Raw genomic sequence first — 20,562 nt, 5'->3', positions numbered from 1 at the left:
CCTCCCCGCAGCCGTTGCAGGGGAGTGCGGCGGCAGCTGCCGGTGTACGAGGAGGGTAGCGCGGCTGCGGAAGGCGCCGCGTACCGCAGAGCGCCGGTACTGGTGCGCCCGACGCCCGTGTCTACCGCACGCGCGCACGAGCCTGACGGGTTGGCAGAGGCAGCAGCCCCAGCGCGGTGCCGGGCGCGGTGGCCGCTCGGGCGCCCTCCCCGCCGGCGGTGCTGTCCCTTGCAGCGGCCTCCGCCGCGGCCCCCGGCCGGCCCCGGCTGCACCTGCCGCCGGGAGAGCCGGGGCGAGGGGCTCGTCCTCCCAGCGCGACCCGGCCCTGCCGCCGCCCGGTAGCCCTGAAGCGCGAGGGCCGGTGGGCTGCCGGCGGCGGCGCCTCCCTGCGCCCCGCTGAGGGCCGGGCCCCGGAACCGGGGCGGTTCTGCCGTGAGAGGAGCCGCCGCTCTCGCCCGAGAGCCGCCCGGCCCCGGGACTCCGCTCCCCAGCGCCCCGGCCCCGGGGCCGGCACGGCGGCAGAGGCGCGAGGGAAGGCCGGTGCTCGGGCTCGGGGCGGCGGGTGACAGACCGGCGGAGAGGCCGGGCCCTGCCAGGGGCGCCGCCCGCCCGGCCCGGCCGCCGCCGCCGCCCCCCTTTATTGCGCGCGGCCCGTGTGCCGGCGGCCCAGCCGGGCCCCGCCTCGCCGCGCTCGCCAGGAGGGGCGGGGGCTGTGGAGCGACGGCAGCGAGCAGGCAGGCGCGGAGCTGCCCTTCCATAGGAGCCGCCATTAGCGCTGGGACCCGGTGACAGGGTCTCGGCGTCGGCGGCCGGCGCGGCGCGGGGAGCGGAGGCAGCCGGGGTGGGTCCCCGTTTGATGGATCCCCGGATCGCCTGGTTCCAGCCAGAGCAGCTCGGCCCCTCAAACCGCCTGTGGATGCAGATCTGGGAGACCACGCAGGGGGTCCGCAACCTCTACTTCCAGCAGCAGCAGCAGCAGCAGGAGCAGCAGCAGCAGCAGCAGAGCGCCCCCGCCGGGGCCGGCCCGGCCTCCCCGCCCGGCATGTACCGCGCCCCCCGCGCCGACCCCCAGCCCGACTTCCTGCCGCTCGAGAGCGCCAACAACCAGCACAACCGCAGCCACCACCAGGCCTCGCCGCCCCCGGGGGCCGCCGCCTGGGCCCGGCCCGCACGGGGGGGGCCGCCCGCTGCCGCCGCCGCGGCCGCCAGCAACAAGAGGAAGCGTGACAACAAGGCCAGCACCTTCGGGCTCAACTACAGCCTCCTGCTGGGGCCCCCCGGGCAGGGCCGGGCCCCCGCCCTGGGGGACGAGCCGGCCGCCCGGGCCCAGGCCGGCCTGGCCGAGCCGCTCTACACCGGCACCCCCTGGAAGAAGAGGAACTACAGCCAGGGAGTCGTGGGGTGAGCGGCCGCGGCACCGGGCCGGAGGGCGGGCGGGCGGGCGGGCGAGGGGGCGCCGGACAGCGGCCAGCGCCGGGCCTGGCCCCCGCCCGGCCTCCGGAGGAGGCGGGGGCCGAGGCCCTCCCCGCCCCGCGGCTGGCGCGGGGAGCGGCGGCCGCACGCCGGGGCCGGGCGGCAGTGGCGGGGCGGCGCGGTGCCGCCCGCGCACGGGGCGGCCGCCGAGGGGCGGCGGCGGCGGGGGGCGCTGGGCCGCGGCACCTGAGGCGGGGCGCGGCCCCGGCCCCGGCCCCGGCCCCGGCGGGTGGCGCAGGGCGGCCGGGCCGGGCCCGCGGGGCACCGCTCGCCACCGGCGGGGGGAGACGGGAGGCGGGGGGCAGCGGGCGCCGGGCCTCTGCTCCGGCTGTCGGTGCCCGGCGCGGCGCGGGCCGCCGCCCGGCCCCGCTGGTGCCCGCCGGCCGAGCGGCCCGCGGCGGGGCAGCCCCTCGTGCGCCGCGGCGCTGACCGTCCTGCCCTCCGGGGCGAGCGGCCTCGGGCAGGGCTGCGCGGCCGGCCGGGGCGGCGACTCCTTCGGCGAGGGGGGGAACGGAGGGCTTTGGCGGCGGCGGCAGCGCCTGCCGCCGGTGCCCGGGTGCCCGTGTGCATGCTAATGGTGCGGGCACGCCTATCCGCAGGGACGGCAGCTCCTCGCAGGCTCTTCTGCTGTCACCGCGGGTGCACGTGGGGCGTGTTACACACTCCTCGCCCGGTAACGCGCTTTGCTCCTCAGACCAGGTGTTCGCTGTCACCCTGTTCGCTGTCACCCTGCTGCTCGCTTTGCCGTTGCTCCGTTTTTTGTTGTCGAGACGTCTAATACCATTGCAGCTCACGCACATGCTGCGGGGCTGGACGAGGCGCCGCTCTCGGCTGTCACTCAGGGTGCCGGGGCTGCGGGGAGGAAGGACAGCGGGCAGCACGCTGTCAGCTGTGCAGGTCCTGCACGCCTGCCCTCCGCAGCCACTGTCAAGCACACTTCTAAAGCTTTGCGGTACATCTGGATCAAATGTACAGTAGGAACTATAACTTAAAAAAATAATAGTCTGCTGCTGTTAAAAGAAAGTGCATAGACTAGGTCATCACAGGGGGAGTGTGTTTTCTAAGACCTGACAGAGAAGGTTTGCACGCATGCTGGCACCCGCTCTCAGAAATAAACTTGCATGCATGTATAGAGCATTATGGATGTCCGTACGGGATTATTAATGGTTTTCATGGAGCTCTGACTGTGGAATGCATGTGCTGATCTGAGTATTTTGTCCGTAGTGTTTTTATGTTAGCTTAGGTCTCATCGGTTGGCGTTGCACGAGCCCGCAGAGATCAAGGGCAGGCAAACATGTATTTTCTGTCCTGTTTACCTGAAAACTGTTTTGAGCCCTCCCTCTTCCTTTTTTTAAACGCGGGGATGGGTTTTGATATGGCTGATGGCCTGGATAAAAGCCATTTGGTAACTTCTGTGGCTTTATTTTTTTTATAAAGTTCATGCTTTTAAAAATATAACCTTTGCCTTGACCCATACTATGCCCCTCCTCCCCGCGGCAAGAGCACATTGACGTGTATTTGACTTGTTAAGTATGGATTTCTGATGTGGTGTATGCAGGTGTAATACCCTTCCCAATCCTCCTCCTTTACAAATAAGTCTGGCTTCGTTCCAGAGTTCAGATGGCAGAGGTGTATGGTGACAGTCAAAGGCCAGGAAGAGCTCGTTTTAGAAATCAGTAATGATTTGGGTGCGTCAGTTTTTGTGTGCCCGACTTGCACCTAAGGGTCCTTCAGCCCCCTCCCACTGGAAAGCACTGACCTCTTTGCCTTCCAAAATCGCCGTTCTGTAAGATTTGTCAAAATGACTATTCAAATTTGCTGGTCGCTTTGGAAGACAAACTCTTAGCACCTCTGGCTCCCTGGATTCTTGCCAGCTCCTATGTTACCTTTACTGCTGGGGTTATAACAATTCATAAAATGACAGTGCAGAAGTGTGTTATTTTAAGTTCTGCAGTCACCATACATTGGAACCTTCCATCACTTTCTTCACAAGACTTAGTATGTTTTGCACACATTACTTTTAAGTACTGAATTTTTGTAAGTTAGGTTTTGGACTCTGTTTATCTTCTAGCTTGTCACTTATTTACTTGGAGGTTGAGGAACATTTTTAGAAGTGCCTTTCTCTCTTTCTGTCTCATAAATGCAACCCCTTTTCCCGCTATTGAAGATATAGGGGGGAAAAAAGGGTGAGCTTCAGCAAGAGATTAATAATAATAGTAACAACAACAGCAACTGTCCCAACAGCAACTGTACCAAAGTATTCAAGGTGATGTCTGTTGCTAGAGTAGAATTTCAGTTGAATCAGTTTCAAACTCCCAAGTGGAAGCACATTGTGGACCTTTTTTTTTTTCAGTAGTATCAAAAAGTATTCAAATATGTTGGTCTACATTTGGCTTGACTGTCTAGTCTGTGGCATATATTTACATGATGCTGAGATTCTGTTTTAGCTATTTCCTTTGTTCAAAGCAGGGTAAGGTAAAGCGTCTCTCAGATAAACCCCTAGGTTGTGTTTCCTAAACTATGGAAGTGAGTGGTGTTTGCTTCTAAAAAGCTACTTATTCCAAAGGTATTTAGAGGCAGCTGGCTAACAAATCTTGAATGAAAAATTGTGAAAACAATTTCTAAAAGGAGCTAAAGGCTCTTGGAAAGCATAGAAAACACTTAGGTCTTGTGAAGTTTGCAGTGCGACCGACTGGCTGCAGGCGAGGCTGCCTGAAGCCTCCTGTCTAACTGCCTGTGGTGTGCACTGAGGTGCTGCCATTGCTCCCGCATACAAGATTCTTTTTAAGAACTGTCTTGTAAGGCATCTGTCTCCGGTCTTGAGACACCAGACAGTAATGATAGATAGAGAGGTTTGTAACCTAGCAAAAGAGGTTGTTGCTAAAGTAAATATTTTAAATTAATTATTTCCAACATGAATTCCCAAATTTGTGTTGACTGGTTCTAACAGTTATTGGGGAAAAAACATACCTTCAGTTCTATTACAGCATTACTTGTGTGTTGACAGGTACCTTTTTCTTCCCTAATTGTTTTGATGCAAATTGTGAAAAAAAATAGTAAAGGCTCTTAACACTTTTCCCTATATACCATCCTGTAATTTTGTTCGGTTAATCAGTTCAACTTCTGAGTCTTTTGAATACGACAGTGTTGTGGAACAGTCCCATTTTCAGAAAGATTAGGCCTGACTTGCTGGCAAACACCGTTGAACGCTGACATGTGCCATTCATTTTTCCAGTGCAAGGATGTCACTTGTGTGTACGGTTGTGCAAAACCAGCTCTGAATACGCAATTACATTGATCAGCTGTCTGGAAAAACAGCCCAATAATTTCTAGCTAATTGGACAGTTTATGTAAACATATAGCAATGTGTAACTAGCTGTCTAAAGATTTAGGTGAGTTAAACATGTTGAAATAGTAGAGATTTTGGTTAAAACCTAAGTACCTGTTCAGCCAAATCTTCGAGTTTTTTCTTTTCAAGATTTTTATTTTTATTGAGAAACATACTTTCTTGGTTAATGCTATTTATACATGCAAAGAGATAACCAAATAATTAAAAAATAACCCACAACAATATTGGTTTTGATTTCAAGATAGATTTCTTACAAAGCATATACAGTATTTGCTAACATTCACCAATGCTGAAATACTGACAATTCAACACGTGCAAATTTTTACTCCCACAGAGTTAATAGGATGGAATATGATGTATACAATAGCACTGTCTTTAATATTTTCCCTTATTCTAAGTTTTCAGACTTGCAGTCCTATTAATAGTGTAGATGTTTACATTATAGGGGGTCTCCTTTGTTCGAGCACTTTTAACTTTGCAACTTCTGAAATATCACTATAAATCAATCGTCTAGTGCTGCCTGCAAGTTGCTTTGCACCAGTCGGATTCAGCTGGCATATCTTCCATCCTCTGGGAACTTTGTCAACAGACAGTAGTGCTAAAAAGAATAGATAACTCAGAAAACGAATGAAAAGTTTTACAGCGTGTGTATGATGTTACTGTTGACTTAACACGTAGCATACCCTTAAAGAGTTTAATTGGATTTGTCTTGACAGGGTACTTAGTAGCAAAACTCAATCCTGTAGGAGGATGTGTGGGTTGGGATTTTGGAGGGGATTCTGTGTGTGTGTGTGTCCCAGGGGAATAGTGAGTAATGTTAGTAGTGTCAGAATTAAAAAGGAAGAAAAATTATTTGGGATACTGAAATGGATGTTTTACAGCTTTCACTGAGTTTGGATTGAGCCTAGCTAAAAGGTGACACAAGAACAACTGCTTAAGCCTGAAGCGTGAAGCGTAACAAAACCCAGAAGTTAAGACTTGCACTTAAGTTTGGCCTGTCTTCTCGTAGGTTTCTGGATTCTTCTGCCAAAGGAAAGAGTCCAGTTCATACGCAATTCCCAGGTAGGAAGATGTGGATTTTGAGATTCTGTAGGGAGCTGGTTAGTTTTCACGGGGATCTGCAGCCAAAGGCAAGAACCCAAATAATGTGTGAGTTTAAGGAGGGAAATTGGTAATATGTACTCCTGAGGAGGAACCTGCGTTAAATAGAAAACTCTGTGTTTTGAAATACTGAATGCACAGTGTTTTGAAGTACTAATGGAAACTTCAACGTGAAAGGGAGAGAATCCTGTGACCCCAGAGGAGGGCTGTGCACATGAATGTGCACACACTCGCAGGCTGCCGAATTGGTTGGTACAGAATTGAGCAGGCTTCAGCTTATTTGTTGTAAGGGTCCCCAGCATGTTGCCCAGGGTTACAGTGGATACCATGAAACAAAATCATAACTACTTTAGGAAGAAAATAGCTTAAAACCGTGTGTCTTTGCAACAGAAGTTCTATTATGATTTTTTTTCATGTGAAATTTGTCAGCTTCTCAGGTCTTCTAATGTCTTCTTTGAGAGAAGCTAAGTACGTTAAGGCAGGTGCAAGCTCATTCTCCGCAGGCTTTGAGCTGACCAGAGGACATGTAGCTACAGTAACACAGCCGTCTGCCTGATATAACTTACCCTGTGTCTCTTCAGCTCTTACTTGCTCAGCCCTTGCATGGTATCAGCCACAGTTGCATGATCTCCACGTGGGTTGGAGCATCACCAGAAAGAGCTGGGTGTAGAGTGAACAGAGCAAGTATAGAATCATAGAATCATTTAGGTTGGAAAAGACCTTTAAGATCATAGAGTACGTGTACCTGCAGCAAAACGTCTAGCCAGACTGAATTCCTAACTTAGGGGAATCTGATCAAATCCTAATCAATTGCGTTGGTTTTCAACATCTTCTCTTAAGTGCTTAAATCAAATGCATGGGCGGTGCTTGATTTGCTGTTGCATTATTTGATACATACGAATGCTTCACATAACTAAAACAGGCACTTTTGTGCGCAGACTTCCGACTTCTGGTGAAGCGATGAGGTGCATGCACGACTTATAAATGTATCTTCTGTTAAAGTAGTTGCATGCCTTTTGGGTTAGTGAAGACATTACGTTAAAACGCGGGTGGCGGTTGAATTCACTGTGTACATCACGCGTGAAAATGAATTATTCAGGAAAAATTCATAGACACAAATCTGCTCGCTCCCTGAAAAAGCCTCTTAGAACAGTACTCTGTCCTCACTGTGGCTGCATATATAAGCTGTAAGGTAGAGTGCAAGGATGTGACTCGAGTGCAAATCCTTTTCTTGTATCCGTCTGATAAGATCCACTGTTGCTCTCCGTCTCCTCCTGAGTCGTGCCACAACACAGTTCTGGCAGTACCCCTTGTGACAGCTTGTGCAGCTCTTGAAGGCGGTCATCTGGGTTTTATGGAAATGAAATCTCTATTTCCCCACAGCCGCCTGTTGTAAGAAATTACTTCTTTTGGAGGGGTTGGGAGAGAGAAACAAGTTTACTAGGGCGTGAAGACTAAAGGCAGCTTGAGGAAACCTTTAGGAAATATACTGTAAATACTATGTAACAGTATTGTTTGAGCTTGCAGAATTTTGGAATGGTGCCAACATTTTGGCATGTTTTGTTTAAGCGATTTAAGGAGGACTTCAGAGGCCTGCTGGTTCCTACACGTGCAAGGAAACAGCATGTGAATGTATTCTTGAGAATCGTTTTGTTTTCTCCAATTCTTATCTTCCGTTTGGGACTTGGGCACCTATTTACCTTGGAGTGGCTATATAAGGAACAGAAGTTTGGCGGGCTTTTTTTGGTAGATAGGGATGCCTATATTAAGTAATAGGAAGAGTATGTCATTCTTTCTTGCATGCTTGCTGATTCCCAAGAGCTGATGCATGCTTTCTGTAGCAGTATGCAGCTGAAAAAAGAGGATCTCACCCTGAATCTTTATTACTATTATATTAAACCGTGTTGGGGTTGTAGCTCTTATTTTTTAATTGGCAAACTCTTAGTATAAGGTCAGTTTTAGGAAGCCTGAGATTGTATTGTTGGTCTTAGCAAATAGATGGGGACCCACATCATGAAAGCATATTGTTGCATTTTTCTCCCCTTCAATTTTATTTTTTTAATCATTTTACTGTTACACTTTGTTCCTGGGCAGCTTATACTCACTTACCGAAAGTTGGAGTATGACTACTTTTTTTTACTTTGGGAATCTGCAAAACTTTGAAATGCAGTTTTGAGAAGTTGTGTGTGTAACCTTGCTATCAAAATAGGCAATAATATAATAGTTCATATTTCTTTTTATTGACCTCATAATTTGGTCATTCAGAATACATCTCTGAATATGGGGTATGTGCTCCAAAATAATGCATGTGCCAAAATTAAATTTTGCTTCAAAGTCTTCTGATTATGTGGCATGTGATGTAAAACAATGGTTCCTATGCTCTTTGCTGGATGTTGCAAATGGCAGCAGTAGCAGAATGCGGCCCAGAGCAAGGTTAGGTATTGTGTTGAGAGGTATGTGTGCTGGTAGTGATATAGCGACATAACCAGTGAAAATCTTGCATAATATGTATCATAAGCAAATAAATACTATTGCTGTTCTTAGTGAGCAGTTTGCATGCTAATTCATTATTTGAACATGCTAGAATTTCTTAAATTATTAGCGTTCATATTTTTGAATTATCTTTTTGGATGAACTGCCAAAGAGTGCTCGAGATGTCAGTCGTATTTGAATATTACTTTCTGTCCCTTTGCCCAGAAATTGGGGCTAAAGAAAATATTCCAATAAGCAAGAAAAAGAGAGGAAAACTAGTGAACTGGATGCAGGCTTCAGGTATTTTTCCTAGGCTGCAAATAGCTTCACAGAAGGAGCAATTTGAACTTTAATCATTTTGTAACTTTAACCTACAATAGATAACACAGCAGGAATTTTTTCCAGGAATACTATGAACTTAAGATGTCAAAGCAAGAGATAGACGTGGATCGAGGCAGCGGAACTCTGGTTTGTAAGTTTGTACAGAAACCTCTCCTACAGATCTGCAGAACCTGTTTAAATCTTTTCAGTAACTTCATATTGGTGATACTCATGTGTTGTATCATAGTCATGCAATTAATGTATTAGTATTGCTGCATTCAGTATAGGTCTTCTGATACTAGCTGTCCCTGATGGTTCTTTTTCTGACCCTTAAAGCTGTGTCACAAAATTGGTGTGAGGCTGAGCAGCAAAGCCCATGAGCTGATTGTGTGCCATGGCCATGTCCGGGGCTGCGGAGCTCTGAGGGTGGGTCGCGGGTAGGAGGCAGCTGCTCCAGGGCAGTTCTAGCACAGCTCAGTGTGAGGATGAACTGGCTGCATGACTGGGTCTGAGGATGTCTTATCCTGGTACATCAGCAACATCTGTTAATTTCCTTCCTCCCGTGGTGACAATTAAGATTATTTGGCAGCCCTTGTTCCAGATCAGCCTCTCTGACAGTCTCGTAATATCCTCCATGGCATGAGAACTACATCTGAATTATTCAAAAGCAATGTGCAGCTAAATAGGCACGGTCTTGCTACAATTGCTTGAGAAGGCTTTACAGTGTGGAATTCTCCATCACCATACTGTATCGCATACATCTTGCAATTTTTTTTTTTCATTGCATTTTACAAGATTTTTACTGGAAAACAGTGGTAGCAGAGGCTCAAATAAGCAGAGGCTTAGGATGAAAGTAAGTGTCTGTGCATCTCCACTCTTCCATCTTGTCGGCGTGATTTATCGGGGGAAGTAGCCAACACTACATTTAAAATGTTGTTAGCATGGAGGAAATAGTGTTGTGATTCTACAAGTAATGGCGTATAACAATGGGCGAACGCAAACATTGAAGTCCTCTAGAAACTTCCAAATTAGTGAAATGAGGGTAGTAGAGGAAGAGGTGTGTAGGTGAGTAGGAACATTGGCTCATCGTCTTCACTCAGTGTAGATTTACTTCCAGGTGGATTTAAGTACACACATTTAAAGTGTCACATGCTTTCTTACAAGTACTCTGTTTATGGATCCAGTAACATCTGTAAGAACTTGCATTAACCTGCCACAAATATCAACTATAGATAAGCCCTTCATATAATGTCATACTGTAATTAGATTAAGAATACCGCTAAAATACAGCATGCAGGAACATCTTGCTGTAGTCTGATGACTAAGGTGTTGATCTTACTGTTATGTGTCGATGTGTAACCTGAAGATAGCGAGTCATTAATCAAAGCTTGCTGACCTGGCCTGGCTTCTTGAGGTTGTGATTGAAATGTGATAACATAACTTTATTCTTTTTGTAAGTATTTGTCTCACTGTGTTAATTTTAAAGCTATTCAATTCCTCTGTTACTTTAGGAACAGCTGATGTTTTCTTATGTATTACAAAAAGTGAAAGGTTTTTTTGTCCTGGTTTTGGGGTTTTTTGTTTGTTTTGTTTTAAGGGGATTGTTACAAAAAGCATAAGTCCTTTATATGCATTTACATTCCTTCCCCTTCTCCCTCAGTGAGATTTTTTGGCTTTCATCTAAAATAAGTATGCGTATCATTTCTGAAAATTGTGTGAAGTTTCACTTTGGACTTGCACCTTGCACAATGGCTTTCTCTGTTTTGTATTCAGAGGTACTTCTGGTCAGCAAGCTTTCCACAACTGTCAGTTAAAGTATTGAGTTAAACATAGTACAGTGAAGGAACTATTTTGATCTGAATAATGATCATTATTGCAAATCACACAATTTTGGGTCAGTATTGAGCCAGGCTGAAAAAATGAGGTCCTGATAATTTATTTTATTTGATTTTTGCTTTGTTATGTCACACACTTCTTCAGTTCGGTGATTCAACTTGTGTGCTTGAGGATCTTCTGTTTACTTAGCCTTCTGGTTGTGTTTTGGACTCAGTGTCTTACTCTCATTCATCCATGGGGATTTTTCCATGTAGTAGTCATACTTGGCAGGTACTCACAGGAGAAAATTTTCATGTTGATTTTTGCCTTGAAGAGCTAGTTCATTATTTGAGGTAAGCAGCTTCTTTACACGTACCTCTGCTTCCAACATCAGGTGGAAGAGAAGCTTGCCTCATCAAGCTGTTAGATTTCCTCTTACAGGATAGTTTTTGAGATTAGGCAGAAAGGACAGTACTGCCTTGCTTTTGTTGCTGTCTTGTAATTACATTATCACCAGCTGCAACCATTTTCCTAGCTAAAATCTTACTGAAATTTCAATTAACTAATGATCTTCTGAAGCTGCTCGTTACAACTTGGTCAAATGTGACAGGGCATATACAGGTGGTAAAAGATAATGTTTCAGTGGCAGTAAGTAGCAGTGTCAGCTCCTGGCATAACAGCACCTTGGAGCAAATGAAGAGAATAACTGTGTAATAACAAACTTCCTCTCTTGTTTCTTGTATAATGTGGTATTTGCCTGTGGGCATTAAGTCACTGAACATTATATGCTGGAATAGTTCAGCCTTTGCTCCTCTGAAGCATACCTGCTTCGGGCATGCTGAAATGTGCTCTTTCTAGTTGCTGTTGATTTCAGTAGTTTGTAGAGCTCGCAGCGACCCTCTTAGGCTTCTCTGATAGCTGGTCTCCACTGCTGCATCTTCTACTCACTTTTTCGGTACTCTAGACATATTTGCTTAATTTTCAAATTATTACTGAAATTATTTTGAGAGAGTGGTTTCAGTGAGTGAGTTGGATGAATCTTGAGTGGGTTTTTGAGAGCTCTGCAGAGGCTCTCGCTCTCCATTTGCTGCTTTTGTCAGAAGACCGCACACAGATGTGTTAATGCACAACATGTGGACGGCATGAGGAGGTGTGCCATGCCGGGGACGTCCCATCCTAGAGTGGGTTCTGGCATTCACCTGCCTGATACTAGACTGAGGTCAATTGTGAGGATTTAACTCTCAAACCATTAGAAGTCCCTTTTTTTCACCATGTGCTGATTCTTTTGTCCTTACGTCCTAGCAGAACCCAGCAATTGAAGTAGTTGCATGAAATCTTTTGTAAGTCATCTTTCAGCATGTATTGGTGTCTCTGAATTTTAAAATTTCAGACTCATGGAAAGTATTTCAGTGAAGTATTTTCTAGGCTTATATTGGTAGTTTTCTGACAGATGTACTAGCTGAAGCTTCAAGGGAAAGAAGAGGATAAAACCCATTATTTGATCCACAGGGTTAGTCAGAGACCGGCTTCTCCAGATACTTTGAAGGACGAGACTGGTCACCTACATTTGAGGAGGAAGTATTTCTTCCAGTTCCTGACATCGAAGTTCTTGAGTGTGCATCTCTATCACTGGCCTCAGGAAACATTTTTCTGTGACAGGCATTGTCCATTTTTGGGGGTTATTGTTTGTAGCTTTCTAGCCCAGAGTGATAAGCAGAGCAAGAGGAGGCTGGTGACTCTTCAAAATACCACGGGCTCCCAGCCCGTGTTTTTTTTGGTACTCATGCATCCTGCCATGCAAGCGGGAGTATCTGAGCAAAAGAGAACAAACCACAATATGAACAAATAGTTTCTGATATATACCTTTAAGGGAGTGTATTACTGTATCGTGAGCCCCAAAATGAATACTGCGTTGTTTAATCTGAACATAGTTCACTGTGCACACCCTTACTGTAAAGATAACAAATCATCAAAGTAAAAAGTTACCTGAAATGTTCCTTGTACCTCTCCATAGTATGTGTGATTGGTCTTCCTCCTTCACAATGCACCTGCTCCAGTGACTTCTGAGTATTTGGAAATGAGAGAGAGAACTAATTCTGGGTTTTGAATTTTGCCTCGATATGATAGCAGCGCATCTAAACCTGTATTAATATTGTAGCAGAGTGTCACCAAAGTGCAGTAGCAAGTAATAAATGGGTGATAAAGCTGGTTCTGAATGTGTGCTAAACGGGTAAGTTGGGGTCACTGTCCATTTTGCTTGAAGAATTTAATTTAACATACAAACTTAAAACCTTGTGGTTTTAATAGTAAGTGCTAACTTCAAATCTTTTTCTAAGAAGTTTTGAATACTTCTAATATAGGAGATGCGACCAAAGTGACTTGTGGCTCACTTATATTCCTTAGATGTTCCAAAATGCTGTGCAAAATTCCCTCCTCTCAAAAAAAAAAAAAAAAAAAAAGCAAGCCACCCAAAACTGGGAGTGTTAGAAAATGTTGGAAAGCTCTAGGAATCTTCATTGACTTTCCAGGTGGCATACTGGCACTTCAGATTTAATTTGAAAATGTTCTTATGCTGGAGCTGAAAAGGTATTAGCAAACTGCAGCTGTGGCTAGTTATTGGACTTAATATTTTTAGGCTCTTCTGCCTACTTAGCAGCTAAAAAGCAGTCTTGCTGCACAGATGGACGCGAGGTGGCTTTCTAGAGTTAGCAGAGTGTGCTCGCAGGTGTGCGTTACTGATTTGCAGGGACAAGTGTGTGTGTAAGCAGTACTGGCTGCAGGTAGGAACTTGGACCTTAAACAGCTTTTTGACTTGACTTTGAGGTGAACAGCATAAGCTTGGGACTGTGGTAGTGTCTCTCTTCCTTCACAGAGATTGGCGTGGGCTTATTTGGGGTGAACGTTTGAAAGTTTAAATCAACACTGATGGAAGGAGACAGGAGTTAATAATTACACTGCTCTCCTTCCTTTCATTTAACTAATCTTTCAAGTCAAGTAATTTATCAAGTTATAAACAAGAAGAATATTTGCCGGGCAGAACCCACTGTGCATGTGAAAGTTGAGGACATTTCTCCACTCTACTGTGTCAGAAAACCCTGTTTTGAGCCCCACACGAGGCTTGCCTGGCTTCGTGTTTGGTGGCCGGCTGCACATGCAGCCGTTTACGTGGTGACAAAGGTCTGTGGTGCGAGTTTTTAGCTCTGATCAAGTCTTCAGACGGAGATTTTTTTTCCGAGCACGCGTTATCCGTTGGAAGTGCTCATCAGCCTGCCGGGAGGGTGTTAGTCTCGCCTCTGCCCAGATAGCATCTGGTGTCATTTATTGGCAGGTCATGGATTGTTTGTTTATGTGATAATATTTACTGCACTAACAAAATAGTACCAATATACTGGTGATGTATAAAGAACCATTCTGATAGCCTAGCTCTATGAAGAAAAACAGAAAGGTGTGTGAGCTGACCTGCTGTATCCCTCTGTTCTGGTTTAATAGTAACACCACTGGTGATATTTGCAAAACTGATCTGATACGCTTTTTTTTAAACTCCCTTCTCCTACCTGTCGTGCTGGTGCAGGAGGGGTCAGACCTACTCACAGGTGTTGCGGGGATTTGCCAGCTGTAGCTTTTGTTAGGATTCTAACACGAACCCAAACGTTGCTGTGTTATTGGGAAAGTTCAGCTAATATAAATTTAACTACTACTGATACTGATAGTTACTTTTACTTCTTGTTTAGAAAAAACTTGTATACTGTTGTTTGGTCTTTTTGAGTGAGAGCTTCTTAAGCAAGGGGGATTGGCAGGCTAAGGAATTACTAATTCCCCACTAGAGGAGATAGGTACCTTTAACTTCTCTGTGGTTTTAGCTGTTTGGAAATTTACCTCAACTTGTAATTACAGAATGTATGAAGTCCATGCTAATTGTTGCACTTTAATCTTAAAGGCTTTTAAAAATACATATCTGTATTTTAAATTCTGAGGTTGCAAACTGCATAGCTGGTCTGTATATGTAACTGCTCCAACAGACTAACACTTTTCTACAAGTGCGCTAAAGAAAAACCTTGTGGTAGTATTTTATAGGAGATGTTGGAATTACTGGTGTGTTTCAAGGTAATTAGGTATTACTAGAGTTGAAGCCTTTTTGTCATTAGAAATAAACCAGCTATTTCCTATCTCTGCTCTTCCCACTTTGTTTTTCCTGCAGAAAACCTTTCTTTCCTGCTTCATCTTGTTCTTTTGTTAGTACTTTTTCTTTCAGCTCAGTTGAGGTAACAGTTTCTCTTAATATTTTTTTTTCACTCCTCTGTTAGCAAAATGCATGCCTTACTTTGGCGACCCATTGCCTGGGAGAAGAGAAGCAGCAGACTCTCATAGCACTTGCTTACAGAGATGGGAAGGAGGGACGATATGTAGATACTTTCCAGGGAAGAAGTAGAAGGCTGTTCCCACACATGCAGTGATTCAGCTAGATTGTTTTTATGTACAGTATGACAAAAAAAAAAAAGGCAATGGGAAGTAAAGGTACTTCTCAAAATGCTCTTTCCAGTTGACATTTGATGTTTTTGCTGGAAATGCTGTAAAAATAGAGAGCAAGACTGAGTATGTATATGGCATGGGTTTAAAAGCCAGTGGATCAGTTGCAGAGTTATACTTCAGATTGCTTATTGATAGGACTAATTCAAGTATCTGATTTATAATTAAAGTTCAGTAGCACTTTTCTCCTCTTAAAAGACAAATTTCTGTAGGAAAAATTCTAGCACATCTGAGTCTATTTTAGAAGACAAAGCACACATTGCAATTTGTAAACGGACAAAAAATGCTCACTTCTACCCTGTTAGGGACAGACAGTCTCTTATACTACTTCTTGACTGAAGAATATGCTTGGGAGTTTTAATTAGAAATAGCTTGGATCAATTTAAAGAATCATAGAATTGTTTAGGTTGGAAAAGACCTTTAAGATCATCACGTCCAACTGTAAACCCAACCCTGCCAAGTCCACCACTAAACCATGTCCCTAAGCACCTCATCCACACGTCTTTTAAATACCTCCAGGGGTGGGGACTCAACTGCTTCCCTGGGCAGTCTGTTCCAATGTCTGACAACCCTTTCAGTGAAGACGTTTTTCCTGATATCCAGCCTAAACCTCCCCTGGTACAACTTGAGGCCATTTCCTCTTGTCCTATCACTTGTCACTTGGGAGAAGAGACCAACACCCACCTCTCTACAACCCCCTTTCAGGTAATTGTAGAGAGTGATGAGGTCTCCCCTGAGCCTCCTCTTCTCCAGACTGAACAACCCCAGTTCCCTCAGCTCTTCCTCATAAGACTTGTGCTCCAGACCCCTCACCAGCTCTGTTGCCCTTCTCTGGACACGCTCCAGCACCTCAATGTCCTTCTTGTAGTGAGGGGCCCAAAACTGAACACAGGATTTGAGGTGTGGCCTCACCAGTGCCGAGTACAGGGGCACGATCACTTCCCTAGTCCTGCTGGCCACACTGTTTCTGATCCAGGCCAGGATGCTGTTGGCCTTCTTGGCCACCTGGGCACACTGCTGGCTCATATTCAGCCGGCTGTTGACCAACACCCCCAGGTCCTTTTCTGCAGGGCAGCTTTCCAGCCACTCGTCCCCAAGCCTGTAGCATTGCGTGGGGTTCTTGTGTCCCAAGTGCAGGACCGGGCACTTGTCCTTGTTGAACCTCATACAATTGGCCTGGGCCCATCGATCCGGCCTGTCCAGATCCCTCTGCAGAGCCTTCCGACCCTCGAGCAGATCAACACTCCCGCCCAACTTGGTGTCGTCTGCAAACTTGCTGAGGGAGCACTCGATCCCCTCGTCCAGATCATTGATAAAGATATTAAACAAGACCGGCCCCAGTACTGAGCCCTGGGGAACACCGCCTGTGACCGGCCGCCAACTGGATTTAACTCCATTCACCACAACCCTTTGGGCCCGGCCAGCCAGCCAGTTTTTTACCCAGCCTCTGTCCAAGCCATGAGCAGTCAGTTCCTCCAGGAGAATGCTGTGGGAAACAGTGTCAAAGACTTTACTGAAGTCTAGGTAGACTACATCCACAGCCTTTCCCTCGTCCACTAAGCAGGTCACTTTGTCACAGAAGGAGATCGGGTTAGTCAGGCAGGACCTGCCTTCCGTAAGCCCATGCTGACTGGGCCTGATCGCCTGGTTGTCCCGTACGTGCCATGTGATGGCTCTCAAGATGATCTGCTCCATAATCTTCCCTGGCACTGAGGTCAGGCTGACAGGCCTGTAGTTCTCTGGATCCTCCTTCCGGCCCTTCTTGAAGATGGGCGTCCCATTTGCTAACCTGCAGTCCACTGGGACCTCCCCAGTTAGCCAGGGCTGCTGGCAGGTGATGGAAAGTGGCTCGGTGAGCACTTCCGCCAGCTCCTTCAGTACATAGCATTCATCCTGATGGAAGCAAAGGATCTATAAAATAAAATTTAAAAAAACCTGAAAGGATGGAGATAATAATTTAAATAACTGAAAAGAACTGCCCACATTGCTTGTTTTTCCTGTGTTTTAATATGTCTATACTACACTTTGGCTGTTTCCGTAAGGCAGCGCTATTTTAGTGCTTTTTATGATGCGGTTAAACCAGTAAGTTAACATTAAATCCAGAACATAAATAAAAAGCTACATTAATTTGAGGGGTTTGGGGGAATGGGTGTTGATTGGGAAGAAGAAAGAGGGGGCTATACTATATGTTTTCAAGTATTTGCACAGGGTAGAAATTTTAGGTCTTGTAATGTCAGTTTTTGTGGCATCTTTTTTTGTTCCACAGCATTTGAAGAAATGCACGTACTCAGTCCACCATAAATTGTTGAAGTGAACAAACTAACTCCATTCAGAAAAGTGTTCTCAAACTCAGTATCAGAGTGATTAGATTAATCCCAAAAGCCCTTAGTCCTGAAAGCAGGATCTGGGTTCCTGAATCATTTACGTATTTGTGAAAATTTTGCCTTCCCTCAGTCCTAAAAGGCAATTTTGTGAATTACTCAGCAGACGACAAATGCTAGTCAGAAGGGTCAAGCTGTTCTTGGGTAGATACCGAAAGTGCCTCAAATATCACTTGTTTGCCAGAGGTGGTCTTCTGGTTCTAGATACGCCGCTCGAAGGTGTTTCTTCCACTGGCTTCTTTTCGCCCCTTGCCGCCTGGGTGGAAGCGGCTGCTGCCGCCCTCGAGGGCTCCTACTGGGGCTCCCCGCTACGCTCAGGAGAAGTTGGCTGCCTTAGCTGAACTGATGAAGGTGGTGGGATTTAACTTGGCTAACTTTGCCTTAGATGGGTTAGGGAGGCTTGTGTAATCCTGTTATAACAGACCTTGCCGCTGAGAAGCTGGGGAGTGGTAACAAACACCTAGGCTGTAACGGAAGGGGACAGAAATAAATCTCATTTGCCTAGCTCTCTGCAAAGTGAAATCCTCCATTTGCGTCTTAGGAAACTGTTTATACAGCAGATATTCTGATTTTTAGTGATGTTTAGTAATCATATGGCAGTGGAATACCTGTTTTTTCTGCATGTCTGTTTTTGGTGAACTGTGAAAAGATGGCCTGTGAAGCTGTATTTCAAACTGGTGAACTGAAGAAAAATGTGTGTGATCAAAAACCCAGCTCCTTCAGCTTTCCTGGTTTTGTCAGGTTACTAATACAGACATCTTCTGGGATGTTTCATTTTAAAGCTCCTATAAGGCATACGTGGCTCAAAGTACCGTTACTATGTGATCTATAATATATTGATATGGTTCAGTAACTAAGGACAGAAAAAGTGATGGTCAAAGTCTGAGGCTTTTGAAAATTGTTTGCTTTATTATTGTAGCTTCTTAGGGGGTCTGATGTATCAATCACCATGAAACTTCACTGCCTATTAAATCACCTGCAGATGCAGTTAGGTGTTTTTTCAGTAGCTTAAAACCTAGCAAATATTAAAAGAATTTGTCCGCTACAGAGGCCCAGGTGGTAGGGAGAGGACCTCAGCAGACGCTTCATATTTACAGTTCCCTTCAGTACTCTAATGTTTGGTTTTGCTTGAGTTTGTAGGTGAGAAAATAATTTGTGATCTTTATGGTGTCTGCTGTTCTGCTTCGTTATTCAGCACATGTAGATGGTAATAGTAATCTAGAAATTGTTTTATTAAGCTTATGGGAGATGAATGTTAAAATTTAAAGTTAATTTGGGAAGCTGTTGGATTCCCCATCTTGTAGAGTGTCAATGTTGCTTTTAAAATAAATATTTAAAAAAAAACCCTCTTAAATTGTCAGGGAGAGAGGGGGATTAAGTTCTCTGTGTCTTTCCTTTACCTTAGTTACAGTTTTGTTCAACACTGCTTCAAGACCAAGCAGGTCGCAGATGGGAGAGGAAAAATTGCACAGAAGGATCAGAATTTCCTGCCGTAATTCTTTTTTTTACAGCTGCAAAAGCAGTAGCATCTTTTTCTTCGTAAAACACCTTGGGAAGCTTCAAACTGAAGTTATTCTCTATTCTCCTGTGCAATGCTAGCTTTCCTATCAGGAGTGAAGCGACAGATGCAGTTAGGACTCTTAAGTATTGATGCTTTCAAGAAGCTAAAATACCTGCTTCACGTTCTTCCCCAAAGACAGTTATAAACCTGAAATTCTGCAATATTTCTCATTGTTGCTTTTGATTATTTTTTTTTTCTCCAAAGGAGACTTAAAATGATAGGGGTGCTGTCCTATAGGAATTACTCATCCGAAGAAAATTCAGATACAAAAGGCTTATTTGGTTCTACAGGGGTACATTGCAAATATCCCATCCAAGTGTGGATATAAAATCAATAAACTCTTACATCAGAAGTGATTAATCTTAAAGCATAGCATTTGGGAAGGCAAAACTGTGTGTTCATTGCTTGCTTTTGCCCACCATCTGCGGAGGTTCTCGATAATTTAGATTTTCATCATTCTGAAAACGAAGCTTCCTTCAGAAAATCCTGCCAAAGAATAAACTGTAGTGCACTGTATGTTTTTATTGCATATGGTTAATATAAAACTTTTTTTAAATGATCTTCAGTGACATTGCAAATGTCATTTCCTGTGCAATGGAATATATATGCCCAAGGCAGAGGAAGCTCTTTGGGATGGATGAGCAGAATTTTTAACCCAGTCATTTTTAATAGTTGGAGCAGAAGCTATGGGTAACACCCTGGAAAGAGAAATTAGAATACGCATGCCTGCATAATTTCTCCTGTGAAATGAAGAGTGAAGAACCAGAGGAGAGTGGATATATAATACAATTCCAGAATGACAAAAGCAGGAAACTTTTCAATTAAAACTTACTACTCTGGTTAGTATAATACTGCATGTTGGCATGCAAAGGCAACACTTACGGCTATCCTGTGATTAAGCAAAAGCAGTCAGAATTATCTTTATCTTACTGGCTGCTCTGCTTAGCAAGAGTGTGTTCCACTTCTCAGCTCCTCGGGTCGGGGCAGGCAGCGATGGTCCAGGGTATGGTCCCACTCGGGGCAGCCGCTGGTGTGGCTGGCGAGTGCTGGGCATTGGTTGTGCTGGGCTGCCAAAATCTGTGAGCACAGTGGGCTGGTTGTTTAGTCTGCATCAGGATCCTAGTGCAGAGAAGTGAAACTGGTAGTGTCTCCAGTTACGTTTCCTTAAGCGACGTGCCTCCCAGTATCACTCTTGGTTCCAGTTCTGGACTTACAGCAATAGTGAGTTGTGCTGCTTTGTGTGTCACGTAACTGAAGTGTATGGTCAAGTGTGTATGTTTGTCCGCGTATCTGTCTGTGTGCTCTGCATATAAAACAGAAATAACATTTTGTTTGTACGTGATTATTTTTTAGTTGATTGCCAGAGGTGCAGTAAGATTCACCCTCCAGAATAACAATGTCTTGGATATATGTAAACTAGTTTGAGAATCCTGAGTTGCACATTTAGACCCCACAAGTTGTGCTACAAAATAAAGTAAGGTGTGATCAAACTCAGAAAGAAATGTAATGCACTGTGTTCTATAGTACTTGCATCTTCACAAAAGCTGTGGCTTTTCACCTAA

At 45.5% G+C, this 20,562-nt stretch overlaps 1 protein-coding gene across 1 annotated transcript in view; it reads left to right on the top strand.

Annotated features, from left to right (window-relative positions):
• Positions 1 to 856: 856 nt before the first annotated feature.
• The window catches only part of TENT4B (terminal nucleotidyltransferase 4B), a 43,848-nt gene continuing 24,142 nt past the window's right edge, over positions 857 to 20,562 (top strand). Inside the window, exon 1 of the mRNA XM_059824820.1 lies at positions 857 to 1,401. Coding sequence (XP_059680803.1) covers positions 857 to 1,401 — 545 coding nt within the window. The remainder of the gene's footprint in view (positions 1,402 to 20,562) is intronic.

Source organism: Gavia stellata, chromosome 15, assembly GCF_030936135.1.
Source record: "Gavia stellata isolate bGavSte3 chromosome 15, bGavSte3.hap2, whole genome shotgun sequence".
Classification (NCBI taxonomy): domain Eukaryota; kingdom Metazoa; phylum Chordata; class Aves; order Gaviiformes; family Gaviidae; genus Gavia; species Gavia stellata.
The sequence above is the reverse complement of the archived record's forward strand: the minus strand, read 5'-3'. Positions and strand labels throughout refer to the sequence as shown.